This window comes from Miniopterus schreibersii (assembly GCF_964146895.1).
Source record: "Miniopterus schreibersii genome assembly, chromosome: 5".
Taxonomy (NCBI): Eukaryota; Metazoa; Chordata; class Mammalia; order Chiroptera; family Miniopteridae; genus Miniopterus; species Miniopterus schreibersii.
In genome coordinates, this window is record NC_138106.1 from 90,503,271 (window position 1) to 90,527,765 (window position 24,495).

General features: G+C 54.1%; 1 protein-coding gene across 13 annotated transcripts in view; it reads left to right on the plus strand.

Moving 5' to 3' along the window:
- The window catches only part of IQSEC1 (IQ motif and Sec7 domain ArfGEF 1), a gene marked incomplete at its 5' end in the record, with an annotated part of 201,931 nt that overhangs the window by 151,382 nt on the left and 26,054 nt on the right, over nucleotides 1–24,495 (plus strand). For all 13 annotated transcript variants that reach the window (XM_081138969.1, XM_081138974.1, XM_081138970.1 and 10 more), the window contains 10 exons: nucleotides 339–1,588; nucleotides 9,703–9,864; nucleotides 12,354–12,476; nucleotides 14,108–14,274; nucleotides 17,193–17,332; nucleotides 17,791–17,820; nucleotides 19,310–19,435; nucleotides 20,655–20,754; nucleotides 23,094–23,255; nucleotides 24,023–24,199. In XM_081138969.1, the coding sequence (XP_080995095.1) occupies nucleotides 339–1,588; nucleotides 9,703–9,864; nucleotides 12,354–12,476; nucleotides 14,108–14,274; nucleotides 17,193–17,332; nucleotides 17,791–17,820; nucleotides 19,310–19,435; nucleotides 20,655–20,754; nucleotides 23,094–23,255; nucleotides 24,023–24,199 (2,437 nt within the window). The remainder of the gene's footprint in view (nucleotides 1–338; nucleotides 1,589–9,702; nucleotides 9,865–12,353; nucleotides 12,477–14,107; nucleotides 14,275–17,192; nucleotides 17,333–17,790; nucleotides 17,821–19,309; nucleotides 19,436–20,654; nucleotides 20,755–23,093; nucleotides 23,256–24,022; nucleotides 24,200–24,495) is intronic.

Here is a 24,495-nt window from a genome sequence, read left to right on the forward strand (position 1 = left end):
TCTTCCAACATCTCCAAAGTTGTGTTAAACTGCATACCACAAGATGTGCAAGGCTTCTGTGGCCAAAGAAGTTTGGGGAATCACCACCTTTTAAAGGTTCTGAGAAGTCCTGCAGAGAACATACTTGCTTTAACTTTAAAGGTGTTTCTCCATCTTATTTAACCTTAGAACCCAGATTGGGCACGTTAGCATGCCCCGGTGGTTTTAAGCAGCTTAGGGACATGCTGAAGCCTTCCCAGACGGTGCCGCAACTGGCTGGGGAGGGAATGACTGCTCATAGGTATCTTGCTACTCCAGCACTCAGGAATGTCTTCACTCTCCTCTCCTTGCCCCTCCAGGTGGAGATGCTAGAACGGAAGTATGGGGGGCGCCTCGTGACCCGCCATGCAGCCCGCACCATCCAGACGGCCTTCCGCCAGTACCAGATGAACAAGAACTTCGAGCGCCTGCGCAGCTCCATGTCAGAGAACCGCATGTCCCGCCGGATTGTGCTGTCCAACATGAGGATGCAGTTCTCCTTTGAGGGGCCTGAGAAGATGCACAGCTCCTACTTTGAAGGGAAGCAGGTCTCCGTGACCAATGATGGCTCTCAGTTGGGGGCCCTGATGCCCTCTGAGTGTAGTGACTTCAGTGAGCCGCCTTCCCTCAAGTCTTCTGCCCCATCTAGTGACTTTGCAGACGCCATCACTGAGCTGGAGGACGCCTTCTCTCGTCAGGTGAAATCACTGGCTGAGTCCATCGATGACGCCCTCAACTGTCGCAGCCTTCATACTGAGGAGGTGCCTGTCCCCGTGAGTGGGCGAGCCCGGGACACCGAGCCCCAGGCAGCCCTGCATGCTGTGGACCATCGCAAACTGGACGAGATGACAGCCTCGTACAGTGATGTCACCCTGTATATCGACGAGGAGGAGCTGTCACCACCCCTGCCCCTCTCCCAGGCGGGGCATCTGCCATCCAGTGCTGAGTTAGACCTGCAGCTGGGGGCAGGGGGCACCGCCCAGGACTACTGGGCGCTGGCTCACAAGGATGACAAACGGGACACTGACACGAGCTGTCAGAGCACACCGTCGCTGGAGCAGCAGGAACAGCGGCTGCGGGGGGAGCACCTCCCGCTGCTCACCATTGAGCCACCCAGTGACAGCTCTGTGGACCTTAGTGACCGTTCAGAGCGTGGCTCACTCAAGAGACAGAGTGCCTGTGAGCGCAGCCTCAGTGGGCAGCAGGGCAGCCCCAAGCACGGCCCCCACAGTGGCCCCCCTAAGGGCCTGCCCCGGGAGGAGCCAGAGTTGCGGCCCCGGCCTTCTAGGCCCCTTGATGGCCACCTGGCTATCAATGGTTCAGCCAACAGGCAGAGCAAGTCAGAGTCAGACTACTCAGATGGGGACAACGACAGCATCAACAGCACTTCTAATTCCAATGACACCATCAACTGCAGCTCTGAGTCGTCATCCCGCGACAGCCTGCGGGAGCAGACTCTCAGCAAGCAGACCTATCACAAGGAGACCCGCAACAGCTGGGACTCTCCTGCTTTCAGCAATGATGTCATCCGCAAGAGGCACTATCGCATTGGCCTCAACCTTTTCAACAAGTGAGTACCTGCTGGTCATGCAGGGATGAGAAGGGTGGGGCAGTGACACCCAAGGGACCTTGGCCAGGGCCTTACTCTCATGCCCCAGTGCTTCTGTGAGCACCTGCAGGGGTGGACGTCCAGCAGTGCCTGCAATAGCCAGTGCTATTGGTCGGGGAGATTAGAACCCAGTGAGCAGTGTTGTGGGGAGAGCAGATGCTGACAGGCTGAGCAGGGCAGAATGAGGGGCTTCTCTGCTAAAGCAACATGAGTTCAGGACCCTTTCAGCACCTAGAACAGTGACCAGTGCACAGCAGGTGCTCAGGAAACTACATAAAGCAGCAGTATGTGATGCCACGCCTGGCTGTGAGCATCAGGCTCCAGGGTTTGGATGGTGGGTGATGTGGAGCATGAAGATCTGAGCAAGGGCATGGTGTGGTCTGTGTGCTGGCTGGACTTGGAGGCACCTGTTGATGGAGGTGGACACAGGTAAGCCTGTGCTAGCAGAAGTCTCAGCCAGCCACCAGGTCCTTTGGGAGGAGTGTGAACTGGGCCTCTTGAGTGCTGTTTCCCTCAGGTGTTCTGGAAAGGTATACAGGGCAGTCCTGACAGCAGAACTGAGGACAGAGGCAGGCCTTTAAAAGCAGGCTATTCTTAGCACTGCTAGAAGTAGCAAGCAAAGGGGAAGGGGCTGGACACTCCCTTGGAGGAGACATTGGCAGGCTCTGGTTATTAAACCTCAGATTTCACATTGTTTCCTCCCGTGGGGCCTCTGGGATTTGGGGTCACCAGACACCAGCCAGGGTTGAGGATGTGGCCAGCCAGCCTGACTGGTGGTTACTAACACATTTACTACACTTTCCTGCTTCCTTGTCTCCTAGATTAGGGTAGTCTTGTGGGCACTTTTGAGCCATCCCTGGTACAAGTGGAAGTGCTGTCTGGGGGATTCAGAGAGGCCTGTCCCAGAGGGCAGGAATAGGGAATGTTGCATTCCTATGGGGCCAGTTGGGTCTGGGGGTCTTTGGTCCTCACTCAGCTAAGAACTAAGAGTCTTGGACACCTGATATCTGCCATGGGTGCTCTTTCCCGAGACTCCCATCTGCCTGTCGTCTGCTGCATGTAAGGATCAGCCCTGCCACTGTGCAAGTTGTGGCCGAACAGCACGCTGGGCAGGGAAGGTCATGTCTTGCTGAGGCCATCCTAAGCTCTGTACAAAGAGTCTGCCCCACCTGCTTCAGGGTACAGCTATTTCCTGGATCAACTTAGACTCAGGCCTGTGCCCTCCTAGGGGAGGCCAAGATAACTGGGGGTTGAGATAACCTGGGGTTTTCCCCAGCATCCAAGCTTACCTCGGTCCTGGCAGATACTGTGTTCTGTTGTGGGAGTCCCAGCTGAGTGGACAGGTGGAGGCCAGAAAAAACAGTCTCCCTCAGCCACCCAGTAGATTGTTTCTAACTCTGTTACTCTTTTTTTTTTTGGTTTTTCTTTCTTACTGAATTTATTGGTGTGGCATTGTTACTGGAAAGGGGACCTGGCCCTTGGCAGGTCTGCCTAGGACTGGCCAGTAGTATGTGAGTTCTTCGCTTCATGCAGGAAAGATTTCACAACACAAGTCCATGTCAATTTTAGAGGACGTTTATTAAAGCTGGGGATGTGAAACAAGGAAGGGCTGGGGAATGAGGCTGGGCTGCTTTTGGCTCACTAAGAAGTCAGAGAAAAGGGGGCCTTGGGGACAGGCTCAGGGGGTTGCCCGGGATGAACTGCCACTGCCCTTCACTGCCCTGGTTGCAAGTCTTGTGGGATCCCTTAGAGTTTAGGAGATACGTGCCTGTGGGGAAGAAGGGGAGGCAGAGGGGAAAGGTGCGGGCATGCTCCTGGGAGGGAGAGTGGGCACTGGGACCTTCGTTTTGAGAGGTTTTAAAGGCTGTGCATTTGGGGGAGGATCTCAACAAAATATTTATCAACTTTATGCTGATGTACCAAAATGAGATTTATTCTCTTCACTTCATCTGTCCTTGGGTGTGGCTGGCAAATGGCACTAATTGGGTTCTGCTGTCTGTCTCCCTGAGTGGGGTGATTTAAGATAGTTACCCTCTGGTTGGGGAGAACCATTTACTCTTAAGTGTGTCCCTGGTTTAGGGAGATAGGATATGCTAGATGACTGCACACTGCTGTTTAACTCTCAGTTCCCCTGTTCTGCTTGTCTCAACGTGATAGAAGATTACATAGGTTTCAGGTGTACAATTCCACAACGCGTCATCTGTATACTGTATTGTGTGTTCACCACCCCAAATCAGGTCTCTTTCCATCGCCATTTATCCCCCTGTTTCCTCTCCTACCTCTAAATACATGTGTAGTATGTGAATATTTTATCCAAAGGAAATGAAACCTCTAATTAGGGTAACATCCCCTGTGACTGTTATTTTGGATCTCTCCTCCCAGATCCCTGTCTCTGTGTATGTGTGTGCACTCTTAGGAACTGGAGACCACTATGGTTCAGGACATAGATCTGGGCCAGACTGCCTGGGCTCAAGCCTGGCACCTTTACTTCCTTCTGAATGTCCTTGGATAGCACAGCCCAGAGGCCCCCGACAGCATCTACCTCAGAGGGTGTGAGGAGGAAAGGAGGGGATGTGCTGAGTTAGAGCCGCTGCTAGCACAGAATCCACCCTCCCCGAGGATTAGCTGCTGTTACTATGGCCTTGCTGACATCATCTGGGCCTGCAGTTATGAGGATCATCTTATTGTGATAAGGACACATGGTCTGGAGATCTTCCCTGTCAGTGCCATGGACTGCCTCATTTCTGCTTGCTGCTGCATAGGTCCATCTGTGCTAATCCATATTTATGTGGCCAGTTGCTTTCGCTTTTTCACTATGACCAATAAGAGGACAGTGAGGATAGATCTGCTCTTTACACACACTCCCCAGAGAGTGTCCAGGGAAGATAGCTAAGAGGTGGAATTGTCTGGGCTTAGGCATGTTTTTATTGAAATAGGAACTGCAATTTATGCTTGAAAGGGGGGCTTACCCATTTCCTATCTCTACAGCTGGACCTGAGAGTTCCTTTTTCCCTCACATGCTTGTCAACACTCCATCTTATCACCTGCCTTTCACCCCAATCTGAGAGTAGAAATGGTGTCTCTTGGTTTTATTTGCATTTCCCTGCTTGCTTCTAAGATGGAGCATCTATGTGTGTGTCTTTTGGCCATTTGGGTTTTTTCTTCTATAAGATGTCTGTTCTTATTTTTTGTCCATTTTTCTATTAGGTTATTTGTCATTTTGATTTGACTAGAAGTTCTTTGTATTTTGTTGATACTAATCCTTTGTAATTACAAATACTTACTTCCCACCACTTGTCTTTTTTTTTACTTTTTCTTTTGAGCTATAATTCACATACCATGCAATTCACCCTTATTTGGTTTTTAATTATCCTTTATCCTACGAAAGGGAACTTTAGTTCCCAGCGAGGAGTGGGTCCCGCTGGCCGAATTTAAATGCTGATGGAATTTAAATGCCGTCTTTTAAAGGTTAAATATCTTTTAACTTTGTTTATGCTCTCTTATCCAATGGAAGTTTTTTATTTTTATTTTTTTCACTTTTTAACCGAGGTATAATTGACATGTAGCGTTATATTAGTTTCAGGCACACAACACAATGGTTTGATATTTGTATGTCCTTTCTTCACTGACTTGAAATTCCATCTAATTCCTGCATGAACTTAAGTCTGTGCTTAGACCCCTTCATTCATTCAGCAAGTATTTACTGAGCACCTTCTACACTCTAGGCACTGTCTCAGGGACCCCACATCTACCAGTTGAACAGACTAAAGATACTTGTGCAGCTCCACCCTAATGGTTAGAGGATCTGTTTTTATTGCTCTGCCAATCAGACTTTTAGTTTTATGTGTTTTCTTATTAGGGCAAAACCGTGCTTTTGTTCTTTTTAAAGTGTCTTGGCTCTTCTTGGTGGGTATTCTTGCACATGAATTTCAGAATCTGCTTATTACAACCCATGAAAAATCCTGATGGGCTTCTCATTGGAGTTGCCTTTAGCTCAGAATTGAACTGGTTGTAAGTTGAATTTTTACAACAGTGAGGTCCAACCACAGGTGGCTATTTAAATAGAAATTAAAGCTAATTAAAATTAACCCAGTTCCTCAGGTGTACTAGTTGCAGTACAGGTGCCCACCAGCCATGTGTGGTTAGTGGCTGCGGTACCGGGCGGTGTGAGTCTAGAACAGCATCCTGGCTGCAGAGCATGCTAGTGGACAGTGATGGCTGAGCATGCTGAGAGAGACACAGTGACACTGGCTGCATGTGGGGGGTGGGGCAAAGTTGTGTAGCAGCCCCTTCCCCGTGGCAAGAACCCTTGGACTCCTTGTGAAACATGCCCTCTACCCCTCCATGAGGGCGCAGCACAGAGCTCGGCTTCCTCCCAGTGCAGCCTTTGTGCCTCCGAGCCTTGATTTACCATCTCAGGGGTTTGTTGGGAGGATTGAAGGAGAAACTGCTTTTCCAAAACTGTGTTATTTAAATAAGCAAATACCTTTCTTACACAGATTCAAAGCTTTTCCACAGATGTACGCACACTGGCCATCTCCTGGGAGACAAGAGGGCAGGTGGTTGGACTCTACGTAGACAGAGGCCCAGGGCCCTCTGCAGAGGCAAAGCTGGAGCTGGGAGCTTGAGACCTTCTAGGACTGGGCAGCGCTGTGGCTGGTTCCTGGGGCTGCCGGCTGAGGATGACCAAGGGCAGGGGATTCTAGTGACACTGAGCACCCTGATGCCCAAAGCCGGGGTCCCTCCCCTGAAGGTCCCTCCTCTCCACCTCATACCTTTCCACCACCTACCTCTCCACCACCTACCTCTGCTTCCCATGGTTCTCCCTGTGGGTCTCTTGTTCCCCATCTTTCTCCCTCCCCAGCCCCCCACCCTTCTCCACACCCCTAACTGCTTCCCCTGTCCACCCAGCCTTTTGGACAGCCCTTAGTTCCCACCCACTCCCAGCAGTGAGCTTTCCCGCATAGACCCCCTCTTGAGGGGGACACGGAGGGTCTGGATGATGGATCTAAAGTGGGAGAGCCGTGAGCAGGAGGAAAAGCAAAACAACGGAAACCTGAGAAAGTGATGTGGGTTGGCGGGCAGGGCCCATCCCAGCCTGCTAGAGGAGGCTGCGGCTGTCAGCCTGACATCCAGGTGTTCCTCTGAGATTTTGCCATTTTATTGGCTCTGGGACCATACATCTGGCTCACATCACTGGAGAGAGGGTGGGGTCCAGGAACCAGTGGCAAGAGGGTTTTGGCCCCAGCTTTGCCACTTAATTCCCTGCACCCTCGGAGCCTCTCTGGCCACACCTGGAAAATGAGCCCCTGCCATCAGAGGCCTAATGAGGATTAGAGATAGTGGAACCAAGAGCCTCACCTGGAGGTGTTCGTGGGTGGCAGCTGGGGCTTCTGCACTGAGAGCCGGAGCCAAGGGGAGGGTGCTTTAAGGGCCTCGGGCTTCAGGAGGACCCAACATGTGGCTTGGTGGACAGAGAGGTTATAAATAATAGGAATGGCTAATACTTAGTGCCAGGCACTGTTCTCCGGCCTGTCATGCTTTAAGTGATGATCTCCTGTAGGGTAGGGACTGTTACTAGCCTCATTTTACGGATAGGGGAACTGAGGCTCCCAGAGTCACTCCACTGATAGGTGGCCAGGCTGCAATTCACACCCCTGCCACCTGGCTCCTGAATGCATCCTCTGAAAACCCAGTGAAGGAACTGCTACCACACGTGCAGCCCTGTGCACCCCTACCTGCCCGCTGGGCCACAGATGTCTCCTGAGATTCCAGGAGGCAGAACTCACAGGAGGCTACCGTCTTGGAGCAGTGGTCCTGGGGTTACCGCAGTGACAGGACCTGGGGTCAGTATCCCACAGTCCTGACGGGAACCCAGCAGGACCCTTATTCAGCCTGCTTGTCCACGGAGGGGATTTTGTTCCACCCTAGGGTCCCCTGCTCCTGTGTTCCAGGTGCAAGCCTCACTGTGCCCCTCCCACTTCCTTTCTGGCAAGGGTCCAGGTGATCCTCGTCCAAGCCAGTGTTGTCATAGGTGAAGCAGGCCAGACCTCTCCCAACTCTGGAAGAGTGTCCTTGTCCCCAGAACTGCCCCATGATGAAACAGGAGCCCTCAGAAGGAGTGAGTGCTTTATCCCTGGAGGGCATGTAAGCCAGGCCTCAGAGACCGCCTGGGGTGACGGTGTGCTGGGACTCCTGCTTGGGCTAGAAGCTATTTATGGGGGCCTTTGAGGTCCCTTCCAGCCCAGGGCCTGCACTGGGAGGCAGGTCTTCCCTCCATCCACATCCAACCCCTGGGGTCCGTCAGCTTCCAGGTATCATCATGCCTGCTACCTGCTGGAGCTGCTCAAGAGGAAGGCAGAGAGCTCTGCTGTGGGGGTTGCTCTGAGATTTCAGCCATCCCACATCCTGGGAGGTCAGCTGCACTCTGCCAAATTGAGGGCCATCAGCCAGGCAGGCCAGGTGTGGGTGGGTGGGTCAGAGTGCCTGAGTCAGGGACGCCTAGCCCAGCCCTCAGTCATTGCCACGCGGAAACACAGGCCCAGTTGACCCCTCATCTAGAAGTTGAGGGAGGAGAAGTGGCATAGACTGGGGTCCTGTGGGCCAGCTTGGAGTGGGTGGTGAGGAAACGTGACCGGCCCTGGCCATTGCATCAGCAACTGAGGGCTGGAGAGGCCTGGAGTGGGAGGTTCTTGGTTAAAGTCCCCAGAGTCATGGGGAAGAATGGGGCATGTGGGGGGCTGGCAGGGGTGATAGAACAGAACCACTCTGTCACCACTTTAGTGCCAGGAACCATCTAGCTGGCAACTGCTCCCTGCCAATCTCCTGAGGGTGAGGTCAAGGTGTGTAGTCATCTAGGATAAAAATAGCAGGGTCACCTTGCAGCAGGAGTTCAGTTTGGCTACGAGTGGAAATCTAGTATTTGCAGGACACTGCTGGCAGTGGGAGCCAGAGCATTGAAAGGCAGCTGACCCTAGCCTTGTATCCAGGCCCCGGGCAGCAGCAGAATACTGACCTCTGCCCACAGGGGCAAGGGGCAGGCCGGCCCCCAGCTAGTGGGCGACTTGATTTACCCCATGAGAATGGGTGCTGCGTGCGCCCTAATTCCTCTGCAGCTCCTCAAGTTCTGGGGTTGTCAGACGAGGATGCCTGCCCTCCAAGGGTCACACGTGTGGCCCCTCACCTCACCTTGTCTCCTTGGACCACCAGTACGTCCCTGTGAGGTCAGCCAAGCTCATGTCATACTATGCAACCAGCAGGATGGAGGCCCCAAGGAAGGAAGGGGCCTGCCTGGGCTCCCTACCTAGCCCCCTAGGGGGCCTCTCAGCCCCACAGCTCCCTGTGCAGGTGGACACACTCAGCCCCTCCGCAAAGCCCCCCAGCGACTGCCCAGTCAGGGCATGTGCTGCAGCTTCATTTCTTCACGTAAGTCAGGGCTAATCCTCAGCACCTCTCTCAGTGCTTACTGTGAGCATCATTCCAGCACTGTTAGTGAGTCCTCACAGCACGGCAAGGTCACAAGTTTGTTGGGCTCCTAAACAACACAGGTAATGAGTGCTGACCCCAAGGAGCAGTGTAAGAAGTGAGTGACTGAGTGAGTGAGTGGGTGTGGGGTGCTTAGGTGATGGTGCACAGAGCAGTGCTCCGCAGGCATTCATTCTCTGTGGGTGGGTGGAGGGCGAGGGAAGGCAGACCAGCACGTGCTGGGCAAGGGGTTCAAGTCTGCCTAGAAGTGCAGCATGGGGCACCAGCTTCCACTTGGTGGGGAGCATAGAGTAGAGCTGGGTGGGCAGTTCTGTATGGGGCCAGTGTTTGGGGCAATACAGGCCAGCTAGGGAGGGTCCCTGCTCCAGTACCCACAGCTATGCTTCCGTGGCTGGCCCAGTCTTGCCCATTCTTGGTTCAGGGTCTAGGCAGTTTTGGGTTCCCCCATGTTGCAGGCTGGGGGTGGGACGGGACAGGGTGCCTGGAGCCTGGGGTTTCCAAGGGCCAACTGGGGAGCTTTGAGTGCCCACAGGGGTGGAGAGCAAGCTTGGAGGGCCAGGGCTGAGCCTGTCTTTTGTCCCTCCCCCCAGGAAGCCTGAGAAAGGTGTCCAATACCTCATTGAGCGTGGCTTCGTGCCGGACACACCAGTGGGAGTAGCCCACTTCCTGTTGCAGCGCAAGGGCCTGAGCCGGCAGATGATTGGCGAGTTCCTGGGCAACAGGCAGAAGCAATTCAACCGCGATGTGCTGGAGTAAGTTCTGGGACGGGGTTGGGATCAGTATGGACACGTTCCTGTGACAGACTCCATGGCCTGCCAGCCTTGTCCTGCTCTGGGACACACACTCAGTCCTCCCCTTCCCTTTTTCTAGCTTCTAGACACCCCCACACCATTTTACACCTACTTACTCAGGCATACATGTGGGATCCACCCTTGGGCACCCCCCACGTACCCTTGGCACTGCCACTCCTCTTCAGGCAGGCTGAGGTGAGGCAGTGTGTGGGGGTCAGGACCTGGACAGGTGCCCTCTGAAGGAGTAGGGGAGCCGGCCCAGAGAGACTGCGGCACCTCCAAGATGGGCAGCACCACACCCAGATCTCCACCTGCCTCCCTCTCTTGCCCCTCCTGGATGGGAGATCGGGGGTAAGAGTCCAACCCCCATCTCCTCACCCCACAACCCACCAGCCCAGAGAGCTGGTGGCCATAGCACTCAGCTGCTTGGAACCCTGCAGAAAAATGGGTTTCCAGCTTCCTGGGAGCTGCTGGCATTTTTGAGAAGCCTGCCAGTATATGCCCTAAATCTCTCCAGTCCTCCTTGAGACTTTCCAAAGTGGAAAGGCACCTACATTTGCACCCTTGTGTTTACTATGTTCAGGCCGTGTCCATATGTCACCCGTGGGGGTGGGTATCAGGGATTGATGACCCCCTTTCAGAGTCAAGGAGCCAAAGCCAGAGGAATGGATGGCTTGGTATGTGGGTTCTGCTCACCCTTTTCTGAGACCTGGAGGATTTTCCCCAGACCTGTTGTTGAGGATTTTTCTGACTCGGGCAGTTACGAACTGGTATGCCGACCTTGGGCAGATAGCCCAGAAGCAGAAATCTAAGCGGAGTAGAGAGCTAACCATCAGTAACAATGGCAGTGGCTTCCTTCTGTCCAGCCCCTGCCTCATCAGGGAAAAGGACAGCGAGGTGCATGGCCTCGGGGTCAGACCCTCTGCAAGGAGGAGGGCCTGGCCACATGTGCACCTGCTGCCTCTGCTGCTCCCCTGGGGGAGGCACGTGGGTGCTGTGGACTCTTTAACCACAAGTGAAGAAACTCAGGGTCAGAGGGAGAGGGAGAGGGACTGGCCTGGGTGCATTCCCCCCACCCCCCGCACAGGGCCTCCCATATGCACATAGGTACTTTTTCAGTCACATGCAGACACACACACAAGAGATGCAGTGAGCCAGGGCCTTTGGCTATGGCTGGTATGTGGCCGGTACCTAGTAGAAGGGAGCCTATGCCCTTCCTTGGCCAGGTGTGCCCATCTGGTCTGCTTTCTTCCTGCTCAGCTCAGCATTTCTGTTTTCGCCTCAGTCCCGGAAAGTCTGCCTGCTGCATTGTTAGTGTGGTTAATGCCCACCCTCCCCCCTAAGGTGGTATGAGGAAACCGTTCAGGGGACAGCAGACTGGCGTCCTGGTGAGCTGGGCCTTGGACGTTTTAGTGCAGCTGTCTGCACCCCCTGCCCTCTGGGCCCCGCCCCACACTGGTTCTGGCCGGGAGGAAGTCTGTGTAGTGTTCTCCTGGGTGGGGGAGCAGCAGCGCCCTCGAGACTAGCGAGCCCCCCCCAGCTCCATCCTCCACACCAGCACTGCTAGGGAGCTGGTCAGCAGGTCGTCCCTGGTGGCCCTGCCCTCTGACTTTCCCCACAAAGAGCACTTAGTGCTCAGGGAAGGTTGGGGGCACAGCAGCTTATCCTAAGCCCATCACTCCAGGGGAGGGTGAGCTCTGGGAGTGGAATTAGGTCCCCCATGGCCAAGCCTCTGCAGCCCCAAGGATAGCTATGGCTTTGTTACAGACATGATCTGGACACCAGTTTATGCTGCTTCGATCCTGGGTTTAGACCCACCTTCTCTGTTTAAGGGTCCTGACCAGAGGACAAGAGCAGGCTGTAAGGCGAATGCTTGGCTGTGGTAAGAACTGGAGGCCTCCCCAAGCTCCATTCTCCATCCATCTGATTGGCAGATGAGGATGGTCTCAAAAACACCCAGCCAAACCCAGCCACCTCTCTGCAGACCCTTGCCGGGAGAGGACAGGCTGTGTGAGATCAGCCTCCACTTCCTTCCTGTGAGGATGGGTGCATGCTCCCGCCTCCCTCACGGACACACAGACTCGTACATTACGGCTGCTGAGTGCCTGGGGTAACCCACACACTTGAAAACATTTTTCCTGGGACTAGCTATATGCTCTGGCTTCCTGTATGTCTAGAAAGTTGCACACATAGGTATAAACAGCATTTTCCTGCAGTTTCGGGGCTTTATGGACTCCCCAGAAGCACAGGGATCTTTGGCCATAATCTGAATTGTTTGCTGATTGGTGGAAGCTAAGCAGATGCCCTCCCAGACAAGTGTCAGCGTGTCTGCAGTGGCTCCCGTGCATCAAACCCCTCTGTGCCCTACCCTCTGCAAGCAGGTGCTCACCTCACCTATGGGAAGCTGGCAGAGACTGTACGGACAGTGACACGGCCTTGTCTTGTTTCAGCTGCGTGGTGGACGAGATGGACTTCTCTGCCATGGAGCTGGACGAAGCCCTCAGGAAGTTCCAGGCGCACATTCGAGTTCAAGGGGAGGCTCAGAAGGTGGAGCGGCTCATTGAGGCCTTCAGGTTGGGGCTGCGTCAGGGCAGGGGGCAGGTATCGGGGAGAGGAAGGTTCCTAGCTCAAGGGTTGGATCTCCTTAGCCCCATTCCCTCTGCAGTATCAGGTGCCCCTGAGCTCACTGGGGGATAAGGCAGAAGCCCCTCCTGTACTGGTCAGTGCTGGAGCCAGGGTTTTTGAACAGTCTTTGTCTTCCTTCAAGTCCTCATGAGCCTCATCTATTCAGAAGTCCACCTGTGTTTTCCTTTGTGTGCCCTTTTATGGGGCAGCCACTCTCTCACAGTGACTCAGAGCCTGAGCTGCAGAGCCAGAGGGCCTGGTCCTAATGCCCACTCCACCACTTACCAGCTGTGTGGCCTTGTGCTTGCTGGCCTTTCTGTGCCTCATGCCCTTGCCTGTAGAGTGGGGACACAAGACCCCCCTACCCGGGCAGGGTGGAAGGCTAAAAGCACCTGGGGTGGGTGGGCACACTTAGCCCAGCACCTAGCACCACAGAGAGCCTGTATTCCAGGTCACTGCCCCGCCTTCCGCCCCGGGACTGTGCACACCATTTGTGTAGGGCCTCTGCTCCTAGCTGGTATGACAGGCCTGAGTCTGCTGCTGCCCCGGCACTTTGCCGCAGCACCAGTGATGGCCAAGGAGGAGCGAGGATATAGGAGGAGGGCAGTCCCAGGGCCTCAGAGGGGGGTGTTCAGCCGCTTCCTCCCAGGAGGGCTTCTTGGAGGGGGTGGCCCTCACAGGGAAGACAGAATTGGAGTCCACGTTGTCTGAGCGTTGATGGCACTGCTTCAGTAACAATGCCCCACCTGGCTCCTCTTCTGTGTTTCTGCCCCTCTCCGTGCTTCCAAGAGGGTACCAGTGAAGGGCCTCTGGTGTGTCAGAGGCAGTGAGGATCGTGGGCAGATGACTCAGTGAGGCTGCTGAGTCAGGTGCCTTCACAAGCTGCCCCAGCAGCCACAGCTGAAAAGAGAGGGAAGTGTGTCCCCCTCCCAGCTGGTGTGGGGACAGGCTCTTCTTACCTCAGGTCCAACACCCACTCTCACACCCTGTTCCAGGCAGGGCAAGAGAGTGGAGGGCACACCCCTGCCTTTTTTTTTTTTTTTTAATTTTTTAAAAATTTTATTGATTTCGGAGAGAGAAAGGGAGAAGGAGAGAGAGATAGAAACATCAATGATGTGAGAGTCATTGATCGGCCGCCTCCTGCACAACCCCCACTGGGGATCGAGCCTGCATGTGCCCTGGCTGGGAATCAAACCGCCATCTCCTGGATCCTAGGTCAGTGCTCAACCTCTGAGCCAGGCTGGCTGGGCTCACCCCTGTCTTTTAAGGCACAGCCCTGAAGGTGCCCATATCCCATTGGCCAGAACATAATCCTGTGGCTGTACCAGGTCCTAGGAGCCTGGGGAATGTGGTCTTCACCCTGAGAGCCATTGCCAGCTCCAGCACAGGTGAGAAGGGGCAATGGACAGCCAAGGCCAGCTCTCTGCCAGGCAAGTGTTATTCCTGTTCACCAGCTGCAGAAGCCAGGCTCTGAGGGCAGTGTCCAGCCTCCACTGTGTAGCGCCAGGTGGAGCTGTGGCAGACTCACTCCCTGCCTGACTGAGGTGGTCCTCACCCCCCTCCCTCTCCGCACCCCCAGCCAGCGGTACTGCATCTGCAACCCTGGGGTGGTGCGGCAGTTCCGAAACCCAGACACCATCTTCATCCTGGCCTTCGCTATTATCCTGCTCAATACGGACATGTACAGCCCCAACGTCAAGCCCGAGCGCAAGATGAAGCTGGAGGACTTTGTCAAGAATCTCCGAGGTGAGCTGCTCGGCCCCAGGCTCAGATACACAGCCTCCACGGACACCCTCTAAGCATGAGCCCCAGCCCTGTGTGGGGTGAGAGGCGAAGGCAACATAGCCTCATGCTGGGTACAGAGAGAGCACGGGGCCTGGCTCCAGCACACCCAGTTCTTGTTCAGGGGTCTTTGGGCAGTGTTGGTCCCAAGAATGAGTGAACACAGCACAAATTGCCATAAAGAGCGAGTGCCATCCTAGGGGTACACATGGGTAGCACACGCCTGGGTCTGGAGATGCAGGGGTTCTAACTCTGCGAGAAAGTGATGTTTTTAGCTTGTTACTAAAGGGTGAACAGGTGTCCGCAGGTCCAGGGAGAGGGGATTTAGTCACAGGGCAGAGACCTGAGAAACCAGCTCATCACAGCACCAGAGGGCCAGGCCGGACACTGGTTGACCAGGCCTGGTTGGGAGCATGTGTAGGAGCCCAGAATGGAGCCTGGGTGCTGGGATCTCCGAGGCCTCCAACAGGCGTGAGCTGGACAGACGGGCCAGCACATCCACCCCCGTCACTGCTGCACCCCTCCCAGCATCTGCCCAGCCACCCATCCTGTACACTTCATGGTTCTCTTGAAACCAACTTGCCTTTTTTTTTTTTTTTTTAAATATCTTTATTGATTTCCGAGAGAGGAAAGGAAAGGGAGAGAGAGAGATCGAAACATCAATGGTGAGAGAGTCATTGATCGAGCCCGCAACCCGGGCATGTGCCCTGACTGGGAATCGAACCCCGATCGCTTGGATCCCAGGTCGATGCTCAACCGCTGAGCCACTCCCGGCTGGGCGAACTTGCCTTTTTTTGTCTACTTATTTAAATACATTTTTAAAGGAACTGTATATTACCACTGTGATGGGAAGCCAGTAGCATTTGCCACACATAGGCAGCCATGGAAATGAATACATGGAGAGAAAAGACAGTACTGCTGTTGATTCCAGCACTAGCTGTTTCTGGCTGGGCCCTGAGGCTGAGGCTGCCCTCCCTTCCAGGTGGGCCCATGTTAGACAGGTGCTGTGAGGCAGGCAGCAAGAAGGGAGGCCTTCTTGGCGTGAGATGGGAAAGGAATTAAACGGGAACAGCTGTCCTCCAGCTGACTCCATGTGGCTGATGGCTGGGCCTTGAACACCTGGGGTCCCTGGGCAGCAGGGGGCAGGAACTATGTCTTCTCCTTGGAAATACCAGCTGCAGCACTGAGGTCCCCTTAGAAATGGTATCCTATTTTTATTTTATTCACCTAAAAGTTCTTAATTTATTAATCCTCTAGTGAAAATCTGCCCAGACAGCACAGATAAAGCCCCTGAAGAATCTTCACTGCTCTGTCATCCCACCTCCGGCTCTCTTTGCAGCATCCACACTGGCTTCTGCAGTCCCCTGGCTTTCTCCATTCCGGTCTTGCGTTCCTTTCTGTTTTCTTGAGGCCGTCTTCTCATACAAGTCTGTGTTTGGGTTCATTTCTCTTTGTGTAATCCAAGGAATCATAAATCATGCCAGAGCCAGTTGTCTGTCCCCCACTAGAATGAGTTCTCAATCCAGACACAAAGATGGCACCTGGTATGGCCTTGTACACTTTGGCTGGTTTTTCTCGAATTCCTGTCTTGGGTACTACTGACTTCCCAGCACGAAGGACGTCAGTGAGCATTTCTTTCCCCGGAACAGTCTGCTGGCCGTAAACTTCCTGTTCCGGATAGTTACTGTGTCGTTCGTGATGTCGGCCCATCTTCGAGCAGCCAGGGAAGAGGTGTCATATTTTTTAAAAAGGGAAAAAAAAAGCTGGTCTAAAGTCAAGAGCTGTTTAAAGTTTCTACTGTTGTGTTTACTTTTGTAATAAAGGCTGCTCTGTCAGTCCCGCTGCTGGGTCAGACAATCCTGGGGACCTCTGTGTCCTCCCTGGGATTGGAACTGCCCAGTGCGCCCCCTGGTGGTGGGCACCTCCATAATAGGAAGGCTGGAGAAAGCAGAGGCCACCAGGAGATGGCAGAACCACCCTCTTCCCAAGCTTGGCTGCCCCTGAGGGGCGGGGAGGCTGACTTCAGAGCACTCCCTGCGCAGAGCACTCACAGTGAGGCCCTCTGCTAGGTCTGAAGGGCGTCGCGGGCCCCTCCCCACAGCCTCACCAACAGTTTTATCAGGCCTCTGGACTTGTGCCCCTCTGTGGTCTGAGGATAGGTATGGGTTTATGTTTCTCCTGTGAGTAGGGCTGTTTCTTTTCTGACAGCAATTTTCACAGTGGTATTGCAGAAGGTATGCACTTGTTGTCTTAGCAGTCCGGATTTGAGTCCTGCCCCCGGATTCTGCGCATGTGATGTGGGACAACAGCTGGCAAAACTGCTCAGATGCTCCCAACTCTCACTTTATGGGCACACCACCAGCTGCTCATACTTCCTCACATAGCCCTGAGGAGTCACCTGTGCTCTTGATGGCCGTTTTCACAGATGCCCAGCTCAGAAAGACTGAGTCACAGGCTAACAAGGGGTGAAGGGAGGATTTGGGCCCAGTGTTAGAGCCTGAACTTATAAACCCTGTCAAATAGCCTCCCTCACCCCAACCCAGCACCTTCCCCAAGCCTTGGCTTTCTTGTCTGTGGAATGGGGATAGTGTGCCCACCCCATGGGCTGTGATCAGGATCAGCCTTCTGAGCAGCCCTGCTACGCTTGTCCAGGTGAATGTGCTGGCCTTGTCCCTGGTGGAAGGATTCTGAGGAATTTGTGGTTGACTGAGGATGTTTGGTAGCTGTGGGTGTGGAAGGTATGTGGTTCTGCTGACTGGTGAAAGGGATTGCTGTCTGATTTGGTTTAGAAACTGGTAAATTGGAATAAGCCTGGGGCTTGAGGCTGAATGGACCACCCAAGCCCTGGCCTGACTGACGCCTCGCCACTGTCTCCTGCCCAGGTGTAGATGATGGCGAGGACATTCCCCGGGAGACACTGATTGGTATCTATGAACGGATCCGCAAGCGGGAACTAAAGACCAATGAAGACCATGTGTCCCAGGTGCAGAAGGTGGAGAAGCTTATCGTGGGGAAGAAGCCGGTATGTGGTGGCCTTGTGTCCCAGGGGAGCTGCTGGAGGGCCTGAGGTGCTCACATCCCCCTTCCCACCCAGGTGCCCTGCTGGCCTCAGCTTCTGCTGGTAGCCCTGATGCACCTTTCAGGCAGGTCTGGAGAATTCTTTCCTGATTTGGGTTTCTTTAAGTGGCTTCTGATGTTTTGGAATAACAACCATTTGCTCTGTGTTACAGTTGAGAACCTGAGGCTTTTAATAAGCCAGCAGGCAGGGTTGTACATTTCTGTGGTGACTTGGGAATGCCCTCAGCCTGCCAGTGAGAGGCACCCCTGCCTCTCCTCTTGGGTGTGGCTGGATAGAGTAAGGGAAGGTGCCTTAGGAGGGCCATTGCCTCTTTGGCAATTGCCTCTAGTTTCCTTGGGCCCCAGATGCATCTTTTGGAACATTGATCTCTTTTTTTTTGTTTACTGTGTTTCCCCATGTAGATTGGATCCCTGCATCATGGGCTTGGCTGTGTGAGTATCTCTCTGCTTTCTCATTCTGGCTAATACCCCACCCTGGGGGTTCCCAGTGTGCCCACATCTCCCTGCTCCCACATCCACAGTTAATTCAAGAGCAATAAAAATTTGATTTTGATAATTAACCCAGCCTCAAATCTCTGCAGGCCCAGAGATCACAGCCTCACGGGGAGGGCTGTGAGGTCAGGCTGAAGGCAGATAGTCCCCTTCCCTCTCACCTGGGCCCGGCTGAGCTCAGATACCCAGGTTTGTTCCCAGACCCTAAGATACCGATTCTGATGTGCATTGGAGGGCCTTTTCTTTCCCCACCCAGCCCAACTCTGCCCCCCAAAACTTGCTCCTACATCAGGATCCTCTCTACGGCCACAGCCTTGCGGAGGTATGCCTGCATGTCCCTTGGGGACATGCACACACTGCCAGCCTGCAGTCCCATGACACATCCCTCCTGTGTCTGTCCTCACCGCTCATGGTCAGCCGAGTCAGCAGCACAAAACCTTCTGACTGCCTCCCTCTTCCCAGTTTCCCCAGAGAGAGACCAGGACCCCTGGATACTTCCGTGACCTGCCCTCTTCCACCTCTCTAGCCCCACATCCCACCCTCCTCCTTCCTTTGTGCTTTTGCTCCAGAAAACATTGTTCCTGAGTGTGCCCCTTATCTCGTCCTCTGATGGGCTGAGCTCGGGCACCCTCCACCAGGGCACCCTTACAGAGTTGGCACCCTTTGCAGAGTTAATGCTCCCTGGCTGCCACTATGCTTACCCTCTGGGGATCTTACACGGGCGTGTGCTATCTCCTTGCTAACTCCTCTGTCTCCTGCGGGATCTTCGGCACTCCCAGAGCCACTAGCAGGCCTCCATGATGGTTTGGTCAGACCAGACCTAATAGCAGCTTGGCCTGCGGCAAGGTGGGGGCTCTTTAAACCTGTGATAGGTGTGTTCAGAGCAGAGGGTCAGACCAGGCCCCAAAGAGCAGTGAATGCTGGCTCAGGGTTTGGATAGGGCCTTTCAGGCTTCAGAAATGTTGAAATCATTTAGGAGGGGCTGGGGGAGTGGAGCAATTTGGAGGCTCTGAAGCTTCTTGGTTTTGTGGCTGAGGCAACTTGTTCCACCTCTCTGTGCCTCAGTTTCCTCATCTAGAGTAGACTCTAGAAAAACGTTTACAGGGGTTAATGGGCACTTTGTGGGGACTCAGAAAACAAGCATTCCTCTCTAGCTGGGGGCTCACATGTGAGCATGGTGCTTTAAGAAGTCTGGTGCCTGTCTGAAAGAATGGAACAGAAGCAGCACACTTATCCAGGTCCCACAGACAGAGCGGGAAAATGGCTACAAGCCAGAAACACCGTGCCTTCTGCATGGTTTGTAAGAAAAGGCATTTTTTGAACACGAGGCCCAAGAGCTGGGTACCTTGCACTCAGGCCAGATTCCTGTGCTGCCCAGGCCCCGAGGTGTGGCCAGCTACTGAGCACAGCATTTCCCTTCCCCTTACAGGTCCTCTCTCTGCCTCACCGGCGGCTGGTCTGTTACTGCCGACTCTTCGAGGTTCCAGACCCAAATAAGCCCCAGAAACTTGGGCTGCACCAGCGAGAAATCTTCCTGTTCAACGACCTCCTGGTGGTACGTGGTTCCCCATGGATTTGTGGCTGACAGCTGCTACATAGGGAGACCTGGCTATGTGCCTGCACGTGGGGAAATACCCACACAGGTGGGGGTGGAGGTGACAGGGTGGAGTTAGCACAGATCTTTGGGTTACCAGGAGCAGAATCTAACACAAACTGCTACTGTTGAAAATGGGGCTTCGTTGACTTATGTGAGTCCAGAGGGGGACTTGGAGCCTCAGCCCTGGCTGCTCCAGAGGCTCAAGCATGTCAGCAGGACTCCTTTTGATGATCCCCATCTCTCACCTTTGTGGGCTCCTCCTCTGTGTGGGCTCCCTTCTCACGCTAGCCCTAACCAAGATGGGAAAGTCAGCCCCAGCAGCCCCAGGCTATTCGTGTCTCCTTGGCCCCCAGTGGGATTATCTTACTAAGAATCCAGCAAAGGTCTTGTTGCTCCCTGTGCCCAAGCCTGAGCTAGTCATGGGGCCAGGCAGGTGTGGTGCTGTCTCAGTGGCTAAAGCTGGGCCACAGTCTCCAGGACTAATGATTGAGGGTGGCAGAGAAGGGGGATCCCCAAAGGGAGATGGAGGAGCTCTTGCCCCCCCAAAAGGAGTGTACTGATGTGAGCTGATGGGGATGAAGATGCCTCTGCAGAGAGCAGGAGGAACCTGTTCTTAGACCTTTGTCCCCCCTGCATGCCACAGACTTTCTTGCTAGAGGTCCCCTCCCTAGTCCCCACCTGCATGAGGACCAGCTGCACTTCTGTGATTCCTGAGGTGGGAATCACATGTGTGGGTTCAAGTTATTTATTAAGCATCCTGACCTTGACCAAGTCACTTCACACCTCTGAATCTGTTTCCTTTGTGAAATTAATCTCTGAGGATACAGTGATCAGGTAAGGCCCTGGACATCAGACCCTTGCACGGTGTCTTCAGTGCCACATGAGGTAACATGCCTGCCACCTCTCTGCTGGGTTGAGGGGCTTTGTTGCCGACCAGGATGGCACCGAGGTCTCCCAGGAACAAAGCACAGTGTCCACGTCAGAGCGTGGTTGGCATGATCAGTGTGTGCTCCTCCCTGGGTTGGTTCTCCCTCCTGCAGCAGCCCCTGACTTCTGAGCTGCAGAGTAATTCTTATAGGAGCACATGTTGCCATCAGTCCATCTTCAGTCCTGAACTCCAGAGCTGTTCAGGACCGGGCAGATGAAGTGGCTCAGCTTCTGTCTCTCTCTCTCCCAGGTCACCAAGATCTTCCAGAAGAAGAAGAACTCAGTGACATACAACTTCCGACAGTCCTTCTCCCTGTGCGGCATGCAGGTCCTGCTCTTCGAGAGCCAGTGTGAGTCTGCGCTGGGCTACCCTCGGCTGGGGCCCTGAGCACGAGTGGCTGGGACCCACCCTCCGCTTCTGTCCTCCCTCCTTCCTTCTGCACCATCAGGGACGGAAGCCCAGGGTAGCTCTCCAATGCTCTCTGATAAGCAGTAGTAATCAGGAAGAATTTAATAACATCGTATGTGGTGCTTGCTAGGTTTATTTTTACTATTACTTCTGGCAGGTGATAAGAATATTTAGGGCAGAGTAAATTTTTTTAAATAAAGTGCTGATAAGACAGCATGAAGCAAATGGCACGGATGATATGCAGATGTGGGCAGACAAACAGGTGAAGGTGACACAGGCCGTACAGGTCCGGGGCTGGGCCCAGAGCCAGCCACCAGGCTCCAGTCCCAGTTCTCATGGTAAGCGCTATGTAGCCTGTCTCTTAACCTCTTGGGGCTGCGTTTCCTTTGTCTGTAAAATGGGGTGATGCCAATGTCTACATCGTTGGATTAGATACACATAAAGCACTCCTGGCACAGAGGAAATGCGTGGTCAGGATTTATTCTTAAGTACAGTTGGAAGACCTTTGGTTGGAAGTGGGTCACAGAAGCCTGGGGATTGGAGGGTAGCTGGCTTCCAACCAGGAAACCCCCACTGGCTTTATCTTTTGACGCTGTTCCTGCTCACGTCCTTGTACCCTTCCTCTCTTCCTGTTGGAGGTCCAAGCTGCAGGCTAGACCAACCTTCCTGAGACGGTGGGTGGTGGTTCTGCCGCCCCATGTGTTCTGGAGTTGCCTGGGGGAGGACTGCCCTGATGGAGCGCCATGGTGTCTCCAGCAGCGGGGACGCCTCCGCCTCTCAAGCAGGCGGCTGTGATGCTGTCTGTTCGGCCTTCCATCTGCAAGTGGAAAGCGTCAGGGCCTGGATTTGGGGCTCTTTGCCTCTGCTTTTTTTGTTGTTTGGAACAGATTGTTGTTTTTTAATGTTTTTATTGATTTCAGAGAGAGAAAGAGAGAGAGAGAGAAACATCAGTGATAAGGGAGTTATTGATCTTCTGCCTCCTGCAAGTCCCCCACTGGGGGTCAAACCTACAACCAGAGCATGTGCCCTGACCAGGAATCAAACTGTGATTCCTGGTTCATGGGTCAGCCCTCAACCCTTGATCCACACGGGCTGGGCCCTTTGCCTCTTCTTTATCCTAAATGTCTGCCCCACCCAAGGCCAAAAGGCCTGCCTTGCTTCAGTTTCCACCTGGCAGCACCAGGCAGGCTGGTGTCCCCCACACCAGCAGCAGCCTGGCCAGACTGAGTTCCAGACAGAAGCTGTGCCTGGATCAGTTTTAGACTCCGAGGGCTCGCCCCCATGGTCATGGACACAGATGCTAGTGAGAACTGACCTCACATTCCTACAGGCTGTGCCTTCACACTAGGGTTCACATACTGTCAGGCCCTGGGTCGATCTGGCTCAGTTATGTTATATTTAGTTTGTATACTTTTAAAAATTTGTTGAGCTGATATTTAAATCCTCACATTAATATTTTTGGCTTCCGAAAAATGAGAAGTGTTGGGCATCCCTGCCCTCATCCCTGCGTGGTGGGGTCCTGGCTGTACTGTCCACCCCATGCCCTTGGCTGCTCACAGACCCACCTGCATCAGGAGACTCACTTGCGCTTCTAAGCATTTGAGTTTTCAGCCTTGACATGGGTCAAAGGTGGGTTGGTGTTTGAGTCACGATCCTTCAAACTCCCAGTGGCTGAAGCTCGATTCCCAGAGGGGAGAGGTGCTTCCAGGAGACCAAAGCCCCAAAGGCCCCTTGAGCTCAGAAGTGGTACCAGGCAGGTCTGAGCAGAAAGACACTGCACTCAACATAGAGTGTGTTGACTGTGGGGCACCCACAGTGGACCCCAGCATTGCTGAGGGTCTGGAGGCCATTTGGGAGAGAAGAGAGCTCAGTCTCCTCTTAGAACTATCTAAAATGACAGGTAAGACTCCACCAAGCACAGGATGCCACTTCTCCTCTTGACTCAGCTCATGGCTGCTGTCTCTAACCCCAGGCAGAGTGGAAATGAAGGGTCTGGGTGCCTTGACATTCAGGTTGGAGAGGTTCTCCTCAGAGCAACCAGGTCTGAGCCAGGTCTGACTTACATATGAAGGAGCACAGACCTGAGATGGCAGATGGAGGTTGTCTGGTGGCCCCTCCAGTCTGCACTATGGAAGCGTTTTCTCACCCTCAGACGTGCCTGCTGAGAGCCTGCATTCTGATAATTTCTGTCACGCCCATCCCATACTGGTATCTTCCTGACCAGAAGCACAAGGGCAGAGAATGCAGGGCCCACTGGTTCTCCACTCCTCTCCTTTGCAGACTACCCCAATGGCATCCGGCTCACATCTGCAGTCCCTGGAGCAGACGTGAAGGTGTTAATAAACTTCAATGCTCCCAACCCTCAAGACCGAAAGAAATTCAGTGATGACCTGCGGGAGTCCATTGCAGAGGTGCAGGAGATGGAGAAGCACCGGATAGAGTGTAAGTCGCAGGCCTCCCGGGGAGAAGCCAGCAGCCCGGCGATTCTGAGCCCACAGAAATGAGGTGCCCTGGTCTTTTCTGTCCATGTGACTGGCAGACCACTTGCCCCGGCCACAGAAGATGACACAGAGGGAGGGGGGTGGCAGAGGCCTCCCGATGAGAGCCAGGGCTTCAGAGGCCCAGCTGGAGGCCCTTTGGTTCCTGGTCACTCCATGGGACAAGAACTCCCAGAGTTCTGGAGCTGAGCTTTGTACTTCAACGTGGTTTTATATTCCCTGGCAGACTGATGAGGTCACGGCCACACCCATCACCTGGGTTCTGTTAGAGCTGATGATAACCCCTGCTTCTCTGGGCTCCAAGCCTCACCACCTGGAGGGTCAGGTGTGCCTACCTCTGGCCCTTCCATGAGAGGCAGGTTGACACCTGCTCATCTCCAGACCCAGCGTCTCTGTCTCCCTGGGACCCTCATGCCTGGGAGTGGCTGCCATTCTGTGGACCACACTGCACGCTGCCCTCTCCCACCACCTCCCTTTTGGGATCTTGTTTGGTCTCCCTTATCCTGAAGGTAGCCATCACACCTCTCTCCCAAGACGATGCTCACCCTTCCTTTTTCCCCAGTTTGGGTAGATGGAGACTTGGTACAGTGCCAGCTCTGAACCGAGGGTGGTCCTCTTCATCTCCTCCTGGGGGGTCCTAGCTCTGCCCCACCCCACCCTTCCCTCTCCAGGCTATGCTCCACTTACTGGGCCCTTGCTCCTCCCTTGCAGCGGAGCTCGAGAAACAGAAGGGTGTCGTGCGGCCCAGCATGTCCCAGTGCTCCAGCCTCAAAAAGGAGCCGGGCAGTGGAACTCTGAGCCGGGCCTGCCTGGACGACAGCTACGCTGGCAGCGAGGGCCTCAAGCGCAGTGCCCTCAGCAGCTCCCTGAGGGACCTGTCGGAAGCTGGTAAGAGCTGAGCCTGGGTCTCAGACAGGCACCCCCGTGGTTGGGACATGCATTGCGGGCTGGGAAGGTGATGCAGGTGGCTGGCGGTGCAGGGCTTGTACCGAGCCCTGCTGGGTTTTCCTTGACAGTCCCCAAATCACAGCAGCACATGCTCATGCAGAGAAGGCATCACCAAAAGGCCAAAGAAAACAGGACCAAATTGTCAGAGGCAGAACAGCAAGGCAGTTACCACCTCCACTCTCCCTTTCTTCTTCCAGGGGTTTTATTTGTTCTTTATTTTCTGAAAAGCACTCTCA